The sequence below is a fragment of the Entamoeba histolytica genome, genomic scaffold (assembly GCF_000208925.1).
Source record: "Entamoeba histolytica HM-1:IMSS scf_1104750516579 genomic scaffold, whole genome shotgun sequence".
NCBI classification, from domain to species: Eukaryota; Evosea; order Mastigamoebida; family Endamoebidae; genus Entamoeba; species Entamoeba histolytica.
The window spans coordinates 2,218-18,110 of NW_001915054.1; the positions used below are offsets into that span (position 1 = coordinate 2,218).

Here is a 15,893-nt window from a genome sequence, read left to right on the forward strand (position 1 = left end):
AAGATAATAGGTTTGTCAATGTAAACCCTGATGGACCATTCATACTATGGATTGATTAAAGCTCTTTTGGGGATAAGATATTGTTATGATTCTTTTCTATCTTTTTACTTTTTGAAACTAATCTACCCACATTTTTTTTGTTTTATTTTTTTTTATAAATCATAAAATATAATAAAATGTATTAAATAAAAGAAAGAGAAAATTAAAAGGAAAAAAGGAGATTAACGGTAAAAATCTTTTAAAAATATACAATTTCACAAAAAATAAAAAATAAACGAATTAATAGTAAATCTTAGAAATGAAACTTAATATTATAACATCAATCTAAACAATAAGAATGAGCGGATGTCCACATAAATATAAAGTTAATACTGAATGTCCACGATGTAAACAAAGTATTTGTGCTGAATGTTTTTCATTGAGTGTTAAAGAACATTCTGAGTGTCCAGTTTGTAAAAGTCCATTAACAGTAGCGCTCTTGATTGATTTATGTCATAAAGAAGCAATTCCAAATTTTAAGTCTGTTCAAAATTTTTTAGTTGGAAGTTCGATTCCAAATAGAAAACGATGTTCTGTAAGCCTTAATGCTGATGTTTCAAAACTTCCAGGTACAATGGGGTCTAGTATTGCACGTTCAACATTTTCAGGTATGAGTGATACTACACTTTTTATTGATGAAAGTACATATCAAGCAGATGATAATAGTAATATATTTGAACAACCAGATTCTCCAGAATTTATTACATTCACAAAAGAAAAAGGATGGGATTTTCCTATTATTCAAACAGCTACATTACCAAAAATGATTCAAGTAATAACATCAAAAGATTTTCAAGATCCTTATTTTGCTGAATGTCTTGTTTTTGGTTATCCAACAGTAATGACTAAAGAAGAACTTATTGGATTATTAGTAAAACGATTTAACCCTCAAAGACCAGAAGGAATGAATTGGGATGAATTTGTTAGTTCTAAATTATCACCGATTAGAATGAAAGTTATGGGATTTATTAGGTCATGGGTTAATTGGAGATTTAGTGATTTTGATGATATTGATATGAGAACAACGTTAGAATTACTTATTGGAATGTACGAAACATTTAAACCAAAAATGGCAAAATTTATGAAAGATTTCATTGATAAACAAGAAAAAAAGACACAAACACATATTAGAGAATTTACATTAGGAAATGAAGCAAAATATATGAAAGATTTTATTGAAGAACAACCAATCTTTTCATTTTCTATTAAAGATGTTGCACAACAAATAACTTTAATGCAATTTGATAAATTTAGAAGAATAACAGTTGATGAATTGTTAAGTCAAATGTGGACAAAAAAAGATAATAAAACACTTACTCCAAACATTGTTGCAATGATGCAATTAACTAACAAAATATCATATATTGTTCAAAATATTATTCTTTCATTTGTTAAATTAAAATATCGAATATTTGCTATTGAATTTTTTATTAAAGTTGCAGAATACTTAAAGAAATTAAATAATTTTGATGGATTTAAAGCTATACTTGCAGCATTAGATTCATCAGCAATTTATCGATTAAAAGATACTAAAGATGGATTAAGTGAAGAGTCAATTAAATTACTTACTGAATTTCAGTCAATAGTTAATTATGAATCAAACTTTAAAAAATTAAGAGAAATTACTGCAATATGTGAACCACCGTGTATTCCATTTTTGGGTTCTACATTAGGAGATTTGGTTTTTACTAAAGAAAATGAAAAAAGTGAAAATGGACAATTAAAATTAGTTAATTTCTTCCGTGTTAGAACATATGGTTCAATGTTAAGAGAAATTGTAATGAAACAAGGAACTTCATTTCCTTTTTATTATTGTAAAAATCTAAAAGAACTTATTGAACAATTTGAATTTGAAGAAAATGAAGATAAATTATTTGAGAAAAGTATTAATGTTGAACCAACAAGAAATAAAGAAATAAGTAAAGAAGATAAAAAGAAAATTAATAAAGCAAAAGGAGATGTTGAAAACCTTTGGAAAAAATATCATTCATTTTGGAAGAAAACAATGAAGATTGAAGCTGTTGTGAGTAAATAACATGTACAATTTAATTAATAAAATTATTTCTTTTCTTTCATATGTTTTTTATTAATATAAATTTTTAATTTAAATATCTAAAAAATAATAATTTAATGACTTCAATTAATTCTAATTCTAAATGTATTGGTGTTATTAAACAAAATGAAATTGAAAAAGAAGGAAATGAATATACTCATAAATTTTCTGTTTCAAAAAAAGAAGTTGATGATATTGGAGGAGAAGAATTAAATGAATTTGAAAAGAAATTAACAAAAGAACCATTTCTTAATATGTTTATAAAAAGAACAGTTGAGCAAGGAGATGATTTGTTATTTAATGATTTAGTTAGTTCAAACCATAGAGCTATTTTAGAGTATTTTGATATTACAACAGGTGATACATTACTTCATATAGCAAGTAAAAATTGTCATGTTAATATTCTTAAACAAATTGTGGGATTAATAAATTCATATTCACCTACAATTTATACTGTTAAACAAAATATGCTTGGTTTTACTCCTTTAATGTATTCAATAGAAAATAATCATTTGGAATGTACATTATTTTTATTAACTTGTGGGATTAATAATCTTATAGCAGCTCAAACTAGAATCGAAAATAAAACTGCATTACATTTTTTAACTACATGTAAATTTTCAAAGACTTATAAACAAATGATTTTTAATTTAATGCATTTATCTTTAGAACAAATTAATGTTAAAACAATTTATGGTGAAACTGCTCTTGATATTGCAATGTATAATGAAAATAATAGTCTTCTTATTAAATCTCTTCTTCAAAGAGGGGCAAACCCTACAGGAAAATATATAGGAAATATAAAATATATTGATAACAATGATTTTATTCAAGAACATTTAATGTATCGTTTTGAGATTAATCAAAATCACGAAGATATAAAAGAAGTTATGATTAAATCTTATAAAAAATATGGACAGGATGATATAAATATCATTTTATTAAAATTAAAGGCATTTATTAATGGATTAAATAAAATGAGTCTTATATCTGATTGGAAAAAATTATGTTTAATAAAAGACGAATTGGATTATTCTAATATATTTGGTGATAAAATCTTTGAAACAGATGAAAAACATAATTTTCTTAATAAATATCTTGTTGAATTAGAATTGGATGATTTTAAAAACCATTTGGTTATTCTTGCTCATGCTAAAAAACTTGGTGGACAATTAAAAGAAAAGACTGAACCAACTAATATTAGTGATGAAAATTTATTATTGAAATTATTTGAAATAAAACAAGAATGTATTGAACGATTAGAAAGAATCAACAACAAAGATGATACAATAACAAAAATAATATATAAATTGAATGAAATTGTTTTTTAAAAGAAAAGTTTAAAATTATAAAAAAATACTAGTTTATTATAATTAAATTATTTATTATTCAAAAAAGAAACAAAAAATTTGAGTTTTTTTTTTTATAAAAAAAATTGATAAAAATAAATCTTCAATCTTTATTTTTATGATTAAGATTGATAGAGTTATCAAAAAAGTCGATCTTAATTTTTTAGATAATGTTGTGAATGTATTAGACATTTATACTGGTTGTATTATAATGCATAAAAAAGAAAATATTAGTGAAGATATTTTTCTAGTAAGTATTTCTCCAATAGAAGGAAATGTAAAAGAGTTTTATGTATTTTCTTCACAAGTCATATCAAACCCTCTTTTGACAAAACAACCAAATTCTGAACAACCTCTATTAGATTCTTCTATAAAAAAAATAAGAATTATTGACACAGTCTTTATTGAAAATAAAGTTATTGGGTATAATATTATTTTACGTGAAAAAGATTCAGTTATTTCTGAGTTTAAATCATCTGGTATGGTTCAGAAAGAATTTGATTCTCAATTAAAATTATATTTAAAACGAATGGAATTATCTGGTTATGAAAAGACAAAAGAATTAGTATTACCACACAATCTATGTTCTATAACACAAAAATTTGATAAATTCGTTATTAAACAATTACAAAAAACAAAAAAGTGCTATCTTGTAAGTAAACTAGACAATGGGTCACAATTCATAAATCATTTTCTTCAATTATTACGATTTTATCATCATAACCAACCAATTGCTGTTTTATGTTCTTCAGAATTATATAAGAGTTATTATCAATACTTTAATAAAAATTCTCGTATCCAAGATAGTTATATTCCAATTAATATTCATTCAACATTATCCACTGATTCATTTTCAATGAACTCTTCTAGTTATTTTATTACTAAATCAATATTTACAAATGATTTTGTTCCTTATTGTGATATTGCAATATTTGAATATAGTAATTTAATACCAAGAGAATGGCTAATGAAATTTGATATAGTCTTTCAATGTGGAATACCTGAAGAAACATTTTATACTACAAGTGGTATTATTTATTGGAATTGTTTACTAAATACAAAGAACCTACTCCCTCCAACTGATGTTGATTCATTTTGTACAAGTCCTTTAATTACAATTATTATTCCTATTGCATATCATCAAGAAATAGAAATAAAGACTATTTTAAATTATGAAAAAGAATTTAGTCAATCTGATATTATTTATTTATTAAATGAATCTTCATCATATATTGGAAATAATTCTGTTTGTCCAAATACTCTTCCATCATCATCTCGTTACTTTCTTGATACACTCTTTCAATTGTTTAATGATAAAAAAATTATTATTGTGTCTTCATCAAATCTGATTGAAGACATTCCTCATAACTTTATTATTTCATTACATAAAACATTAACTAATAAACAAAATGCATCAGATTTTAAAAAAGAAAAAAGTGGTACATTAGTTATTGATTTTGAATCTGTACTTTTTTATGGCTTTGAAAATGTTGATTTATTTATTAAATATGGTAGTTATAAAAAACCTACTTCTTGGCTAAAAAATTCTTTAGGACTAAATAGAAAGACACTTAGTATTGAGTTAATTCCTGATAAATCATTCTATGGATATTCAGTTATCTTTGAAAAAAAAGATTATAATGATTATCTTAAATATGTAAAAACAAAAGAAATTACTCCCAAGAGATTTAATTCTATTGAAATGATGAAAATATGTCAACGAATTAATGATGAAATTTCATATTTACAAAGCCCAATAGAATTAAATAATTTAATAAACAGAGAATCAGGTTTTAAAGAGAATAGTCTTTTTATTCTTAGTGACATTGTTGATAGAATTAAATCTAAATTTCCTTTTGATGAAAAGAGATATAAGTCTCAAACAGAATTTTATATAAATCTTCTTTATAAAAAGAATAATTCTCAGAAAATAAATCCAATTAATTTATTCAAAACTAATGAATCAGAACCAAATACTTCTTTATTACCTCCTATTACCAAAGTACTACCACCAAAAGAAAATTTAGGTAATAACAATATGAAAAAATTACCAACAGAAAATTCAGGTCATAGTATTGTGAAACAAATACTAACAAAGAGTTTAAGCAGAAGTACTCAGAAACAATCACTAACAAAAAAGTTAGATAATAACACTATGAAAATACATGGCTATAATCATTCTGCTACAGATATTACTTCACAAAGAGATAAAAAAATTAGTACTAATCCTCAACCTACAGTAGAATCTTCTATTAAACAAAAACACTTTTATCTTTCACCTACTAATAAACTTAAAAAAATAGATGATAGTTTATTATCAATTCCATTACCTTTAAGAGTTCCAACAAAAAGAACTATCCCAATAACAATTCAACCAAATAATAATGATGTATATAAAAAGTCAGATTCTGTAAGAGCTATAACAGGTAATAGAAATGTTAATTCAACCCAACCTCTAACAAAAAGTAAGTCAAATGTAATGTTAAGACAAATAACTATGCCAGCAACAAATAATGTATTACTTCCTACTATCCAAAACCCATCAATTGACAAAACCAGAAAAGCAAATCCATTTTCAGTAACTTTAGATTATCCTTATGAAATACTACAAAAACAACTTGATACGTCGAGTGATTTAACAAAATACAAAACTATCAAAGTTGATCAATCCCATAAAACAACTGTAGAAAATCTTCAAGAAACAAATGCAGTAACAAACTTAATTTATGAACGAACAAAACTTATGGATTTTATTACTATAATTATTAAAAATGAATCTATAAGAACTAAAATTTATTTAGATACTCCTACTGTTACAAAAGAATTTATTAAACTCATTTATTATTTTGGATTAAACCCAAGTACATTAAAAAGAAATTCAATTCTTCTTTCACATGTACCGTTAGAAATCCTAAATACATTAAGTTATGAAACAATGAAATATTGTACTTACAAATTTCCTCAATTGAAAAATCATTTAAATTTTGTGGAGTACATTCAAAAATATGTTAAAGAAAAAAGTCAAGGAGTCTCTTTAAAAATTAACCATAGAAGAAATGGATTATGGACAGATGGACTTGTTGATGAGTTTATGTTATGCGTTTCAATTTATGGTTTTGGTAATATGGAGCCAATTTTAAAAAATAATGCAATAATAGGTGCTTTAACGAGATTTAATTTCAGTTTGTTAAATAATTAAAAAGAAAAAGTTTAATTAATAAGATAAAGACTGACATTGTAGAAACAAAAGAACAAATACTTAAGGAATTAAAACGAAAATTATCAGAAATTTATTTTGAGAATCATTAATTACTGATATGTATAACATAATTAAATATTTAAATTTTCATTTAAAAAAAAATAAAAAAATAAAAACCCTAAAAAAATAAAAAAAGACTTAATTAATATGACTGAAACAGTTGAAAAACAAATAGTTACTCCTTATAATGTTAGTGGATTAGTTGACTATAATAAACTTGTTAAAGATTTTAATGCAGAACTATTAACACAAGAACAAATTGCAAGAATAGGAGCTATTACACACAAAGAACCTCATATGTGGTTAAGAAGAGGATTATTCTTTTGTCATAGAGATATTAACGCTGTTTTAGATGATGTTGAAAAAGGAAATAAAATATATTTATATACTGGAAGAGGACCTTCAAGTGATGCTTTACATCTAGGACATTTAATACCATTTATTTTTACAAAATATCTTCAAGATGCATTTGATTGTCAATTAGTAGTTCAGTTAACTGATGATGAAAAATATTTATGGAAACCAGTAACTATTGCGGATACAGAGAAATATGCTATTGAAAATATTAAAGATATTATTGCATCTGGTTTAAATCCAAAGAAAACATTTATTTTTACTGATTATACATATATGGAACGTATGTATCCAGTTGTAACTAAAATTCAATCAAGAGTAACTTTTAATCAAGTTAAAGGAATTTTTGGATTTCAACCTCATGATAATTTAGGTAAAATTTCATTCCCTGCTATCCAGGCTGCACCTGCTTTCCCTGAATCATTCCCTCATTTATTTGGTAAACAAAAAATAAGATGCTTAATTCCTTGTGCCATAGATCAAGATCCTTACTTTAGAATGACTAGAGACCATGCAGAATCTCTTGGTGCTTATAAGCCTAGTTTAATTATGTCAAAATTCTTCCCAGCTCTTCAAGGATCAATGGGAAAAATGTCTGCTTCAGATCCAAATAGTGCAATCTATCTTATTGATACACCACAACAAATTGCAGATAAAATCAATAATCATGCTTATTGTAGTGTTCAAGATATTGAAGAGTTTAAGAAAAATGGAACTAATGTTGATGATGATGTTCCTTATCAATACCTTCGTTTCTTCTTAAATGATGACCAACAATTAGAGAAAATTAAAAATGATTATGAAAGTGCTCAAATGATGCCACAAGATGTTAAGAATATTTTAATTCATCAATTACAAGAATTAGTAATGAATCATCAAATAGAAAGACAAAAAGTGACAGATGAAGTCATTAAACATTTCATGGAAATAAGAAAACCAGAAGTTCAATAAGAAGAATTTTAATTTTAAATTATTTATTTTATTCTTTTTTTTTGTTTAAAAAAAAAGAAAAAATCAAAAGTAATTATGAAGTAACTTTGGTTAGAATTTCTTCTTTTCTTTTATTACTTTTTTTTCTTAAAAAATGCAATTGTATTGTTTTTTTTTTTCTTTGTTTAGAAAAGAAGTATTAACCCTCTGAAGTAATTGGATAATCTTTAAAAAGTTAGTGATTGGATTGACTTTAAATGAACATTTTCTTTCTTTGTTTGACTTTATCTATTGCTATTGCAGAAACCTGTACCCGTCATCCAGTTATTATTATTCCTGGAATTATGGCTTCAATGCTTAATGCTAAAATAAATATCCCTAAGAATGTTGACTTCTGTGATAGAAAACTTGATTGCGATAGATCTAAAGATTGGTTCACATTATGGCTAAATCTGTTAGATGGAATTCCATATGTCAATGATTGTTATATTGCTTATTTAACATGTCATTATAATTCAACTTCAGGTAGAATGGAAAATGTTGAAGGAGTACAAATAGAACCTCCAAGATTTGGATCTACTTATGCCGTAGATACTATCTCTCCATCATTCCCATTAAAGACATTTTCTCGTGCATTCCATGAAGTTATAAAAGGATTACAAAAAATTGGATATAAAGATGAATTTGATTTGTTCTCTGCACCTTATGATTGGAGGTATTATCATCATGATGAATATTATGAAAAAGTTAAAGAGTTAATAATTAAAGCTTATGAAAATACTGGTAATAAAGTAGTTTTAGTTTCACATTCTATGGGAGGATTAACTACTTATATTTTATTAGATAAACTTGGCAAAGAGTTTTGTGATAAGTATATTCATAGATGGGTTGCTATGTCTACTCCATTCATTGGGACAACTATTGCTAATGATGTTGTTCTTGCTGGATATAATATGGGATATCCTGTTTCTAAAGAATTAATTAAAAAAGCAGCAAGAACATTTGAGACAGTAGCTATGATGGGGCCTATAGGAGAGTATTGGGATCAAAATGAAGTTTTAGTAGAATTAGCTAATGGCAAGAAATATTATCCAAAAGACCAAATTGAGTTATTTAGTCAATTAGAAGAAATGAAACCATTTGCTAAAGAAGCAGTAGAAAATTCATTTGCTCCATATCTTAAGAAATATAATTCACAAGTACCACATGGAGTAGAAATGCATTGTGGTATTACAAGTGGAATAGAAACTGCACATAAAATAACATTTAAAGGGGATACTTTTGATTCTAAATCAACTATAGAATTTGTAGATGGTGATCAAGAAGTTACTTTGAACAGTTTAGAATATTGTAAAAAGATGACAGAAAACTTTACTAATTTAGGTAAATATACTCACCAAGGAATGTTGTTAAAGAAAGAAGTGATTGAATATGTTAAAAATCTTGCTTGTGACTAAGTTCTTAGTATTAGTTTAATTCAATACTTTTCTAAGTTGTTTTTTAATTTAATGAATGTAACAGCTAAAACGAAAAAGAAATAGAACTTAAAAACAAACTAAGATGCAACGACCAATCACTCAATTCATAGTTATTAAACCTAAGAAAGATGGAGATAAAAGTATTGGACAAGAAATTAAGGAAAAACAAGAGAGAGAATTTAAATTATTCAAACAAAAAGAACGAGAAAAAATGCGAATTGAATTACAAAAAGAAAAAAATAAAATGGAAGTAGAAGAAAAGAAAATTGATTCATATCAACGATTAATTGAATTTAAAAAAATCAAAGAACAAAAGCAAAGAGCTTTTGGAGTTGGTTGTTCAATTACCAAAGATATTTATTTAGGATCAGTAGAAAGTAGTAATAATCAGGCATGGCTAGATAGTGAATGTATTAATGTAATTATTAATTGTACTTGTGAGTGTAGTAATGAAGAAGAAGAAGGAAGAGAATATTATAGGTTGCCAATTAGTAAATACCATAATACAATTAATCCTTTTGTAAAAGAGGTTTGTGCCTTGATCAACTTAGCTCATTCCAAAGGAGAAAAGGTTCTTATTCATTCATTTGATGGAAGAAATAGAGCTCCTGCATTATTAATTGCTTATTTGATTCAAAATAATAAAATGAGTTTTATAAATGCATTTAATATGGTTAAAACAAAAGCATGGACTTTTGAATTATCTATGGTATTGGTCGGTGAATTGAATGCCCTTTCAAGTCAATTAGGATTAACTTCTATTAGTGGTATGACTGCTTCTCAATTCAAACAAGACCCAATCACCCGTCGTGCATTAGAAGATGCAGAAGTAGAAATAGCTGATAGAAAAAAGAAATGGGAATTTTCTCATAATGTAATTGACTAAATATTTTTATTTTAAGTATTATTATACTCGTTGTTATTCAAAAAGTGAGTCTTGAGATGAGTGAGAAACCACAAATTAATAAAAATTGCCATGGATATGAATATTATAAGAGTCAAATGGAAATTTATAAGAATAATAAAAGAAAGCAATAAGAATAAATGAAGTAGAAAAGAAGACTGAAATATAAAGATAAGAGAAATAAAAAAGAATATACAAAGTGGAGAATATAACAAAAGCATTTAATTAAATGTTAATAAAACTGTTCTTCATTCAATGATTAATAAATATTAATAACATCATACATCATTAAAATGAGTAATTTTTTTTGTTTTATTTATTATTTGGGCTTTCTTCTTGTTTTATGAATAAATCATTTTATTTTATGTCAACTTATTATTGTCTTTTCTTTCTTCTATCTGTTTATTTCTTCTTTTTATCTTCTTCTTTGATTTTTATTTTAATTTTAATGAACTTCTTCTTTCTTTATTTCTTATTTTATGATGAATATTTCATTATCATTATATTATTATGTATAATTTCATTTATTATTAATATCATCATTTATATCTTAATCTTGGTTTTCTTAATTTCTCTATTTCTTGTGGTGAAAATATTTTAATTCCTTCTTCAAAGAGTCTTTTCAAATATTCTTAGTTTTATATTTCTACTATTTCTTTTTATTTATTTATTATTTGTTCTTTATTTTGATATTGCTTATATCTTCTTTATGTTTTATTATGATAATACTGTTTATTTGTATTGAAATTATTGTTTAAAGTATTTATGATAATGAAAATAAATAAAATGATGAGTGAAATGATTCATAGCTTCAGTGTTGTGATTGTTATGATAATAGTTATAATATGATAATGTTTAATCTGATGACTAATGTATCTCTATCTATCTAGATAATACATATTTCACTCATTATTCTATCATTTGTATTCCTTGGTCGATGTGAATTTCTCTTTCTTTTGTTATTGGTTTTTTTATATTATTGTGTTTATTGTCATTCATCTCCTTTTGGTGAGAATGATGAAAAACTAATACTAAAAACAAAAGATGAGAATGAGAAAGAATAAATAATGGAGAAATAATGATAAGGTTATCTGAAAACAATGAGATAATTAGGATAAAATGAAGAAAGGAAGATATAAATCATGTCAAATACTAAATAACAAAAAGATGAAATAGAACCAGAATAAGCAGAAAAGGATTAATAGACACAACAAGAAGAATAATATCAAATAATAACCAACAATGAGATAAAAAAAGTTTAACAATAAAAGACATATAAAAACAGAAAATACACTGACACTAAATAAACAATAATGACAACATCAACAATATTGAATAAGAAAATGCATGAAACTATACCATTGAAAAATAGAGAAATAGAATTAAAGCATAAGAAGAAATGAATATAAAGAATAATAAAAATAAACAAACAATAAGAAATGAAAATACAATAAAACAAAGAAATAGGATAAAAAATAAAGGAATTGACTTTGAATAAATTAGTTAAATATAATAGCGAAGTAAGAATAAAGAAAATATGATAAATAATGTCAACATTATTTCAAAGAGCATATTGTAAATACCGAAAAAGTAAATTAAACAAAGAACAAAAAAATGAAATTAACAACATCAAAAACATTAAAAACATTGTTATTAAAAACATGAAAGATGCCATAGAAAATTGTCTTATTACAGCAAAACATACAAAATAGAACTAATTGGTAACATCAAAAAGATAGAATTAAATTTTTTACAACCAAGCACAATAGAAACTAATTCTATTTCTACTTAATTGACTTTATTTAGTTTGTGTCGTTGGTTGTAAACTTTATCTATATAATAGAGATGATTAAGAAGAGTTTTAATACAAGTAATGGTTTGAATGAGAAATAATACTCCCCTTTATAAAAAAAAACAATATCTTATCACTTTTAATTTCTTACTAAAGAATGTTGGTTTGTTTTGTAACTTTTTAACTGTTGTTATATTCCAATTAAATACACATGTTCCTTATTTCAAACAATGTACAGTCTGATTAAAATTATTTATCTTCTTTTAATGGTTATTCTATACCAATACTTCAATGAATTACACTTCCTCATTTGAAGTAAAATAGAATCAAACAAAGAGAGTAGACATGTTCCAAAATTATAAGTCTAACAACTGAATTTCGTAAATTAACACTCACTTATTTCTTACTATAGTTTGCTTATTAAAAAAACAATTAACGTTAATATTTTAAACCAGAAAATTAAGAATTATTGAGAAATAGATTTAGACTTAGAAATTCAAAAGAACATCTGGAAATTCAACTCCATCAGGAAGGTCGCTTCCGTCATTTAAGCAAACTGATAAAGACAATGTCATTGTTTCATTCTTAAAGTCTTCTCCATACATCTCTTTATAAATTTCAGTAAACTTCTTGGATAAACGAGCTTGTCCACTAGGAAGATATGAACAATAGAATAACTTATTACCAACAGTGATAGAATCAATTTCAATTGGATATTTCTTTGATATAATATCACATAATTCTTGTACTGTACAATTTCCATCAAATTCTAATTTATCCCAAATAGATACTTCAAGTCCATCACAAATTTTTGTCTTTTTCACTGCTTCTGGTTCAGTAGCATCCATATATCCTATAGCTAAATTTAAGAATGAACAATGATATGCTTCTAATGGTTTCTTTTCAATAACCTTCAATAATTCAATACATTGTAATCCAGATACTACAGCTGTAGTAGTAATCATTGCTGGTATAATTTTTCCTGCAATTAACTTTGTTTTTAAGAAATCTGCTGGTTTAATACAATAATTCTCTGCTCTTAAATTACTACATGCTGTTATAAATTCAATATGATGATTATTATCATCATCCTTTTCAAATTCTATTGGATTAACTTTTGGAATTTCTTTTCCTTTTATTTCTTCACTAAGTTGTTTAATTTCAGCTTCTGGTTCTTCTGTTTTCTTTTCTTCACTTGTATATTCTTTTAATGAATATGCATATTTAATAATTTCTTCTTTACTCAATTCATTTTTAATCCCATATATTTCTGCTCGAAGAAGTGATGCTGAAATAATAAATTCTTTTGCATATTGATTATCAATATTAAATGGATAAATATGTGGGAATCTTTTTGGTGCATGCCAAAATGGTATTCCTTCATCTGTAATTGTATTTTCTGGGAAATTAGTAATAAGTTTTTGAATCGTGTTAACAAAGTTTATATCATATTTCTCTCTTGCCCATGCAATACAATCTTTTAAACTATGTGGAACTTTACTGACTCCATTTTCTACAATCAATTTTAAATTTTCTAATAAAACTAATGGACTTTCTTTCTTTAATGATTCTAAATAACTTTCTCCTTGTTCCTTATAATTTTTGACTGGTTCAATTTCTGTTTTAAAGAATCCTTCAAATCTATCTCTTGCCCATTGAATTGTATGATCAATTTCATTGGGGAAATTATGAAGTGTACACATTGGAATACTTTTTTCTTCTGGGTCTCTAACTGATCCTGTAGAATATGATTGTGTGATATGTGGAATAATACTTTGTGTATTTCCTTTAGTTCCTGTTGTTCCTCCTTCAATCATAGCAAGTCCATATTTGACACATTGTGCATCACAATACATTCTAGCTTGTACATTATCCAATGCTGTAGTAACAGCACTTAATGACTTGAAGAAGTTTTTAGTAAAAATGTTTTCTGTAGCTTCTCCAACTCGAAGTTGATAATCCTTGATATGAATTTCTGGATTCATTATTTTAACTGCTTCACTTGCAACTTTCGATTTTGATTGATTGATGTTATTGTTTCTGAACAAGAATTGTCTTGACAAATTGGACTTTTCAATATTGTCATTATCTGTGATATGAATCAACCCTTTTCCACTACTCAATCCCATCATTGCCCATGTCTTCAATACTTCACATCCAATAGCTCCTGATCCAACAAGGAAAATTGATAAATCTTCTATCTTTTGTTGAACAGTTTTACCTATAATATCAATTTGTCCTGAATATCTTCCATTATCCTTAAATTCTTCTTTTGGTAATTCTAAATAATTGTCTGGAAGAATTTCAAGACAATCATAAAACATATATTGACAATATGGTGTATATTTTCCTGATGCTGCTTTTAATACTTCTTGAGCTGCAATTCCTCCAAATGCTGTGTCTAATGGTGAGAAAAATCCATTGTTACAATAACAGAAAATCTTAATAATATTTTCATCTAAGTCAATGTGAAGTTCTTCAACAATACTCTTAAATTGTTTATAATCTTCTTCATCATGACTTTTTGGACTTCTTCCATATTTATCCATAAATATCATTAATCCATGATATAATGTTTGATAACCTCTTAGTCTTTCCATTTTAGACATATTAGTAAATGTAATTTCTCCTGGTTCATTTAGTCTTTCTTTTAATGGTTTATAATGTAATGTAACAGTAGGTTTAACTTCTGTAACTTTTCCTCCTTTAATGTATTTACCATATTGACTTAAGTCTCCAATCTCAATTGAATATGCTGTTCTTTTAGTAATTTTAAATGTTTTTCCTCCATTTTCTGAATAATTCAATCCAGGTAATCCACTAAATTCATCAAGTTGAACTTCATTTCCAACATCTAATGTACAGAAATTTTCATCAATAAATTGAATAGTGTTTCCAACAACTTCATTAACAATATAAGTTAATGGTGTCTCACCATTTGAATCAAAAACAACAAAATTATCTCCAAAATCATTAAAGATCATTGTAAATGGTCCTCTATTAACAGCATAAACCATTTTAACATTATGTTTTCTACATAATTCATTAATATAAATAGACTGTTTTTCAGAAAGTAAATAACAAAGAACAATAATATCATAATCATTATATAATGTTTCATCTGTTAATTCTCGTTTTTCTACTCTAACAGGAACATTATTGTTTAATTCTTGGAATTGTTTATATGTTGATTCACTAATACAATGTCCAATATGTTCTTTTCTTAAAAAGAAGTTTGTTCCTAAATCAGCTAAACATGCATTTCTATTATCTAATAATCCAACTGATTTAACAGACATTAATAATACATTCTTTGTAATTTCAGCACCCATTCCATTTAATCCTGCAATTAATACTTTTGTATTCATCATTTTAATTTGAGCATCTTTTCCAATAGTAAATAATTGTCTTGACAATACGGCTTCATCAATTTGTTGTGTCATTTCTATTTATCTAGTTGTTTTATCTTCGTTTTAAATAGTTCTCATTTTCTCTCATTCCATTTTTAGAATGACGTTTTTGTTTTTTAATTCATTAATTCTCATTAAATAGTTTTTTTTACTATTAAGAGTAAATTGTTTCAAAATTCTGATAATCCCCAGAACTTAAAATTAAAAGAAAAATGTTATATATAAATGTTATATATAACATAAGAATAGAACAAGATTAATAAGAAGATAATAGTATCAAAATAATAGATAAAAAAAAAGAAAACCCTAAAATATAAAAAGGTAA

At 25.3% G+C, this 15,893-nt stretch overlaps 7 protein-coding genes across 7 annotated transcripts, besides 1 other annotated feature; 6 read left to right on the top strand and 1 right to left on the bottom strand.

Annotated features, from left to right (window-relative positions):
• Positions 1-337: 337 nt before the first annotated feature.
• EHI_020210 (Ras guanine nucleotide exchange factor, putative) lies at positions 338-2,074 on the top strand (the record flags this gene model as incomplete). Its single annotated transcript, XM_644094.1, has 1 exon — positions 338-2,074. The coding sequence occupies one exon, from the start codon at positions 338-340 to the stop codon at positions 2,072-2,074; it is 1,737 nt and encodes a 578-aa protein (XP_649186.1).
• Positions 2,075-2,169: 95 nt separating this feature from the next.
• EHI_020220 (ankyrin repeat protein, putative) lies at positions 2,170-3,423 on the top strand (the record flags this gene model as incomplete). The annotated part of the gene is made up of 1 exon (XM_644095.1): positions 2,170-3,423. One exon carries the CDS (start codon positions 2,170-2,172, stop codon positions 3,421-3,423), a length of 1,254 nt encoding a protein of 417 aa, XP_649187.1.
• A 136-nt stretch (positions 3,424-3,559) lies between these two features.
• On the top strand, positions 3,560-6,750 carry EHI_020230 (uncharacterized protein; the record flags this gene model as incomplete). The annotated part of the gene is made up of 2 exons (XM_644096.2): positions 3,560-6,623; positions 6,683-6,750. The coding sequence occupies 2 exons, from the start codon at positions 3,560-3,562 to the stop codon at positions 6,748-6,750; spliced, it is 3,132 nt and encodes a 1,043-aa protein (XP_649188.2).
• Positions 6,751-6,847: 97 nt separating this feature from the next.
• EHI_020240 (tryptophanyl-tRNA synthetase, putative) lies at positions 6,848-8,005 on the top strand (the record flags this gene model as incomplete). Its single annotated transcript, XM_644097.1, has 1 exon — positions 6,848-8,005. One exon carries the CDS (start codon positions 6,848-6,850, stop codon positions 8,003-8,005), a length of 1,158 nt encoding a protein of 385 aa, XP_649189.1.
• Positions 8,006-8,241: 236 nt separating this feature from the next.
• On the top strand, positions 8,242-9,441 carry EHI_020250 (lecithin:cholesterol acyltransferase domain-containing protein; the record flags this gene model as incomplete). The annotated part of the gene is made up of 1 exon (XM_644098.1): positions 8,242-9,441. The coding sequence occupies one exon, from the start codon at positions 8,242-8,244 to the stop codon at positions 9,439-9,441; it is 1,200 nt and encodes a 399-aa protein (XP_649190.1).
• Positions 9,442-9,544: 103 nt separating this feature from the next.
• On the top strand, positions 9,545-10,348 carry EHI_020260 (dual specificity protein phosphatase, putative; the record flags this gene model as incomplete). Its single annotated transcript, XM_643257.1, has 1 exon — positions 9,545-10,348. One exon carries the CDS (start codon positions 9,545-9,547, stop codon positions 10,346-10,348), a length of 804 nt encoding a protein of 267 aa, XP_648349.1.
• A 556-nt stretch (positions 10,349-10,904) lies between these two features.
• Positions 10,905-11,367: a repeat region.
• Positions 11,368-12,646: 1,279 nt separating this feature from the next.
• Positions 12,647-15,601, bottom strand: EHI_020270 (ubiquitin-activating enzyme, putative; the record flags this gene model as incomplete). The annotated part of the gene is made up of 1 exon (XM_644100.2): positions 12,647-15,601. The coding sequence occupies one exon, from the start codon at positions 15,599-15,601 to the stop codon at positions 12,647-12,649; it is 2,955 nt and encodes a 984-aa protein (XP_649192.2).
• Positions 15,602-15,893: the final 292 nt, after the last annotated feature.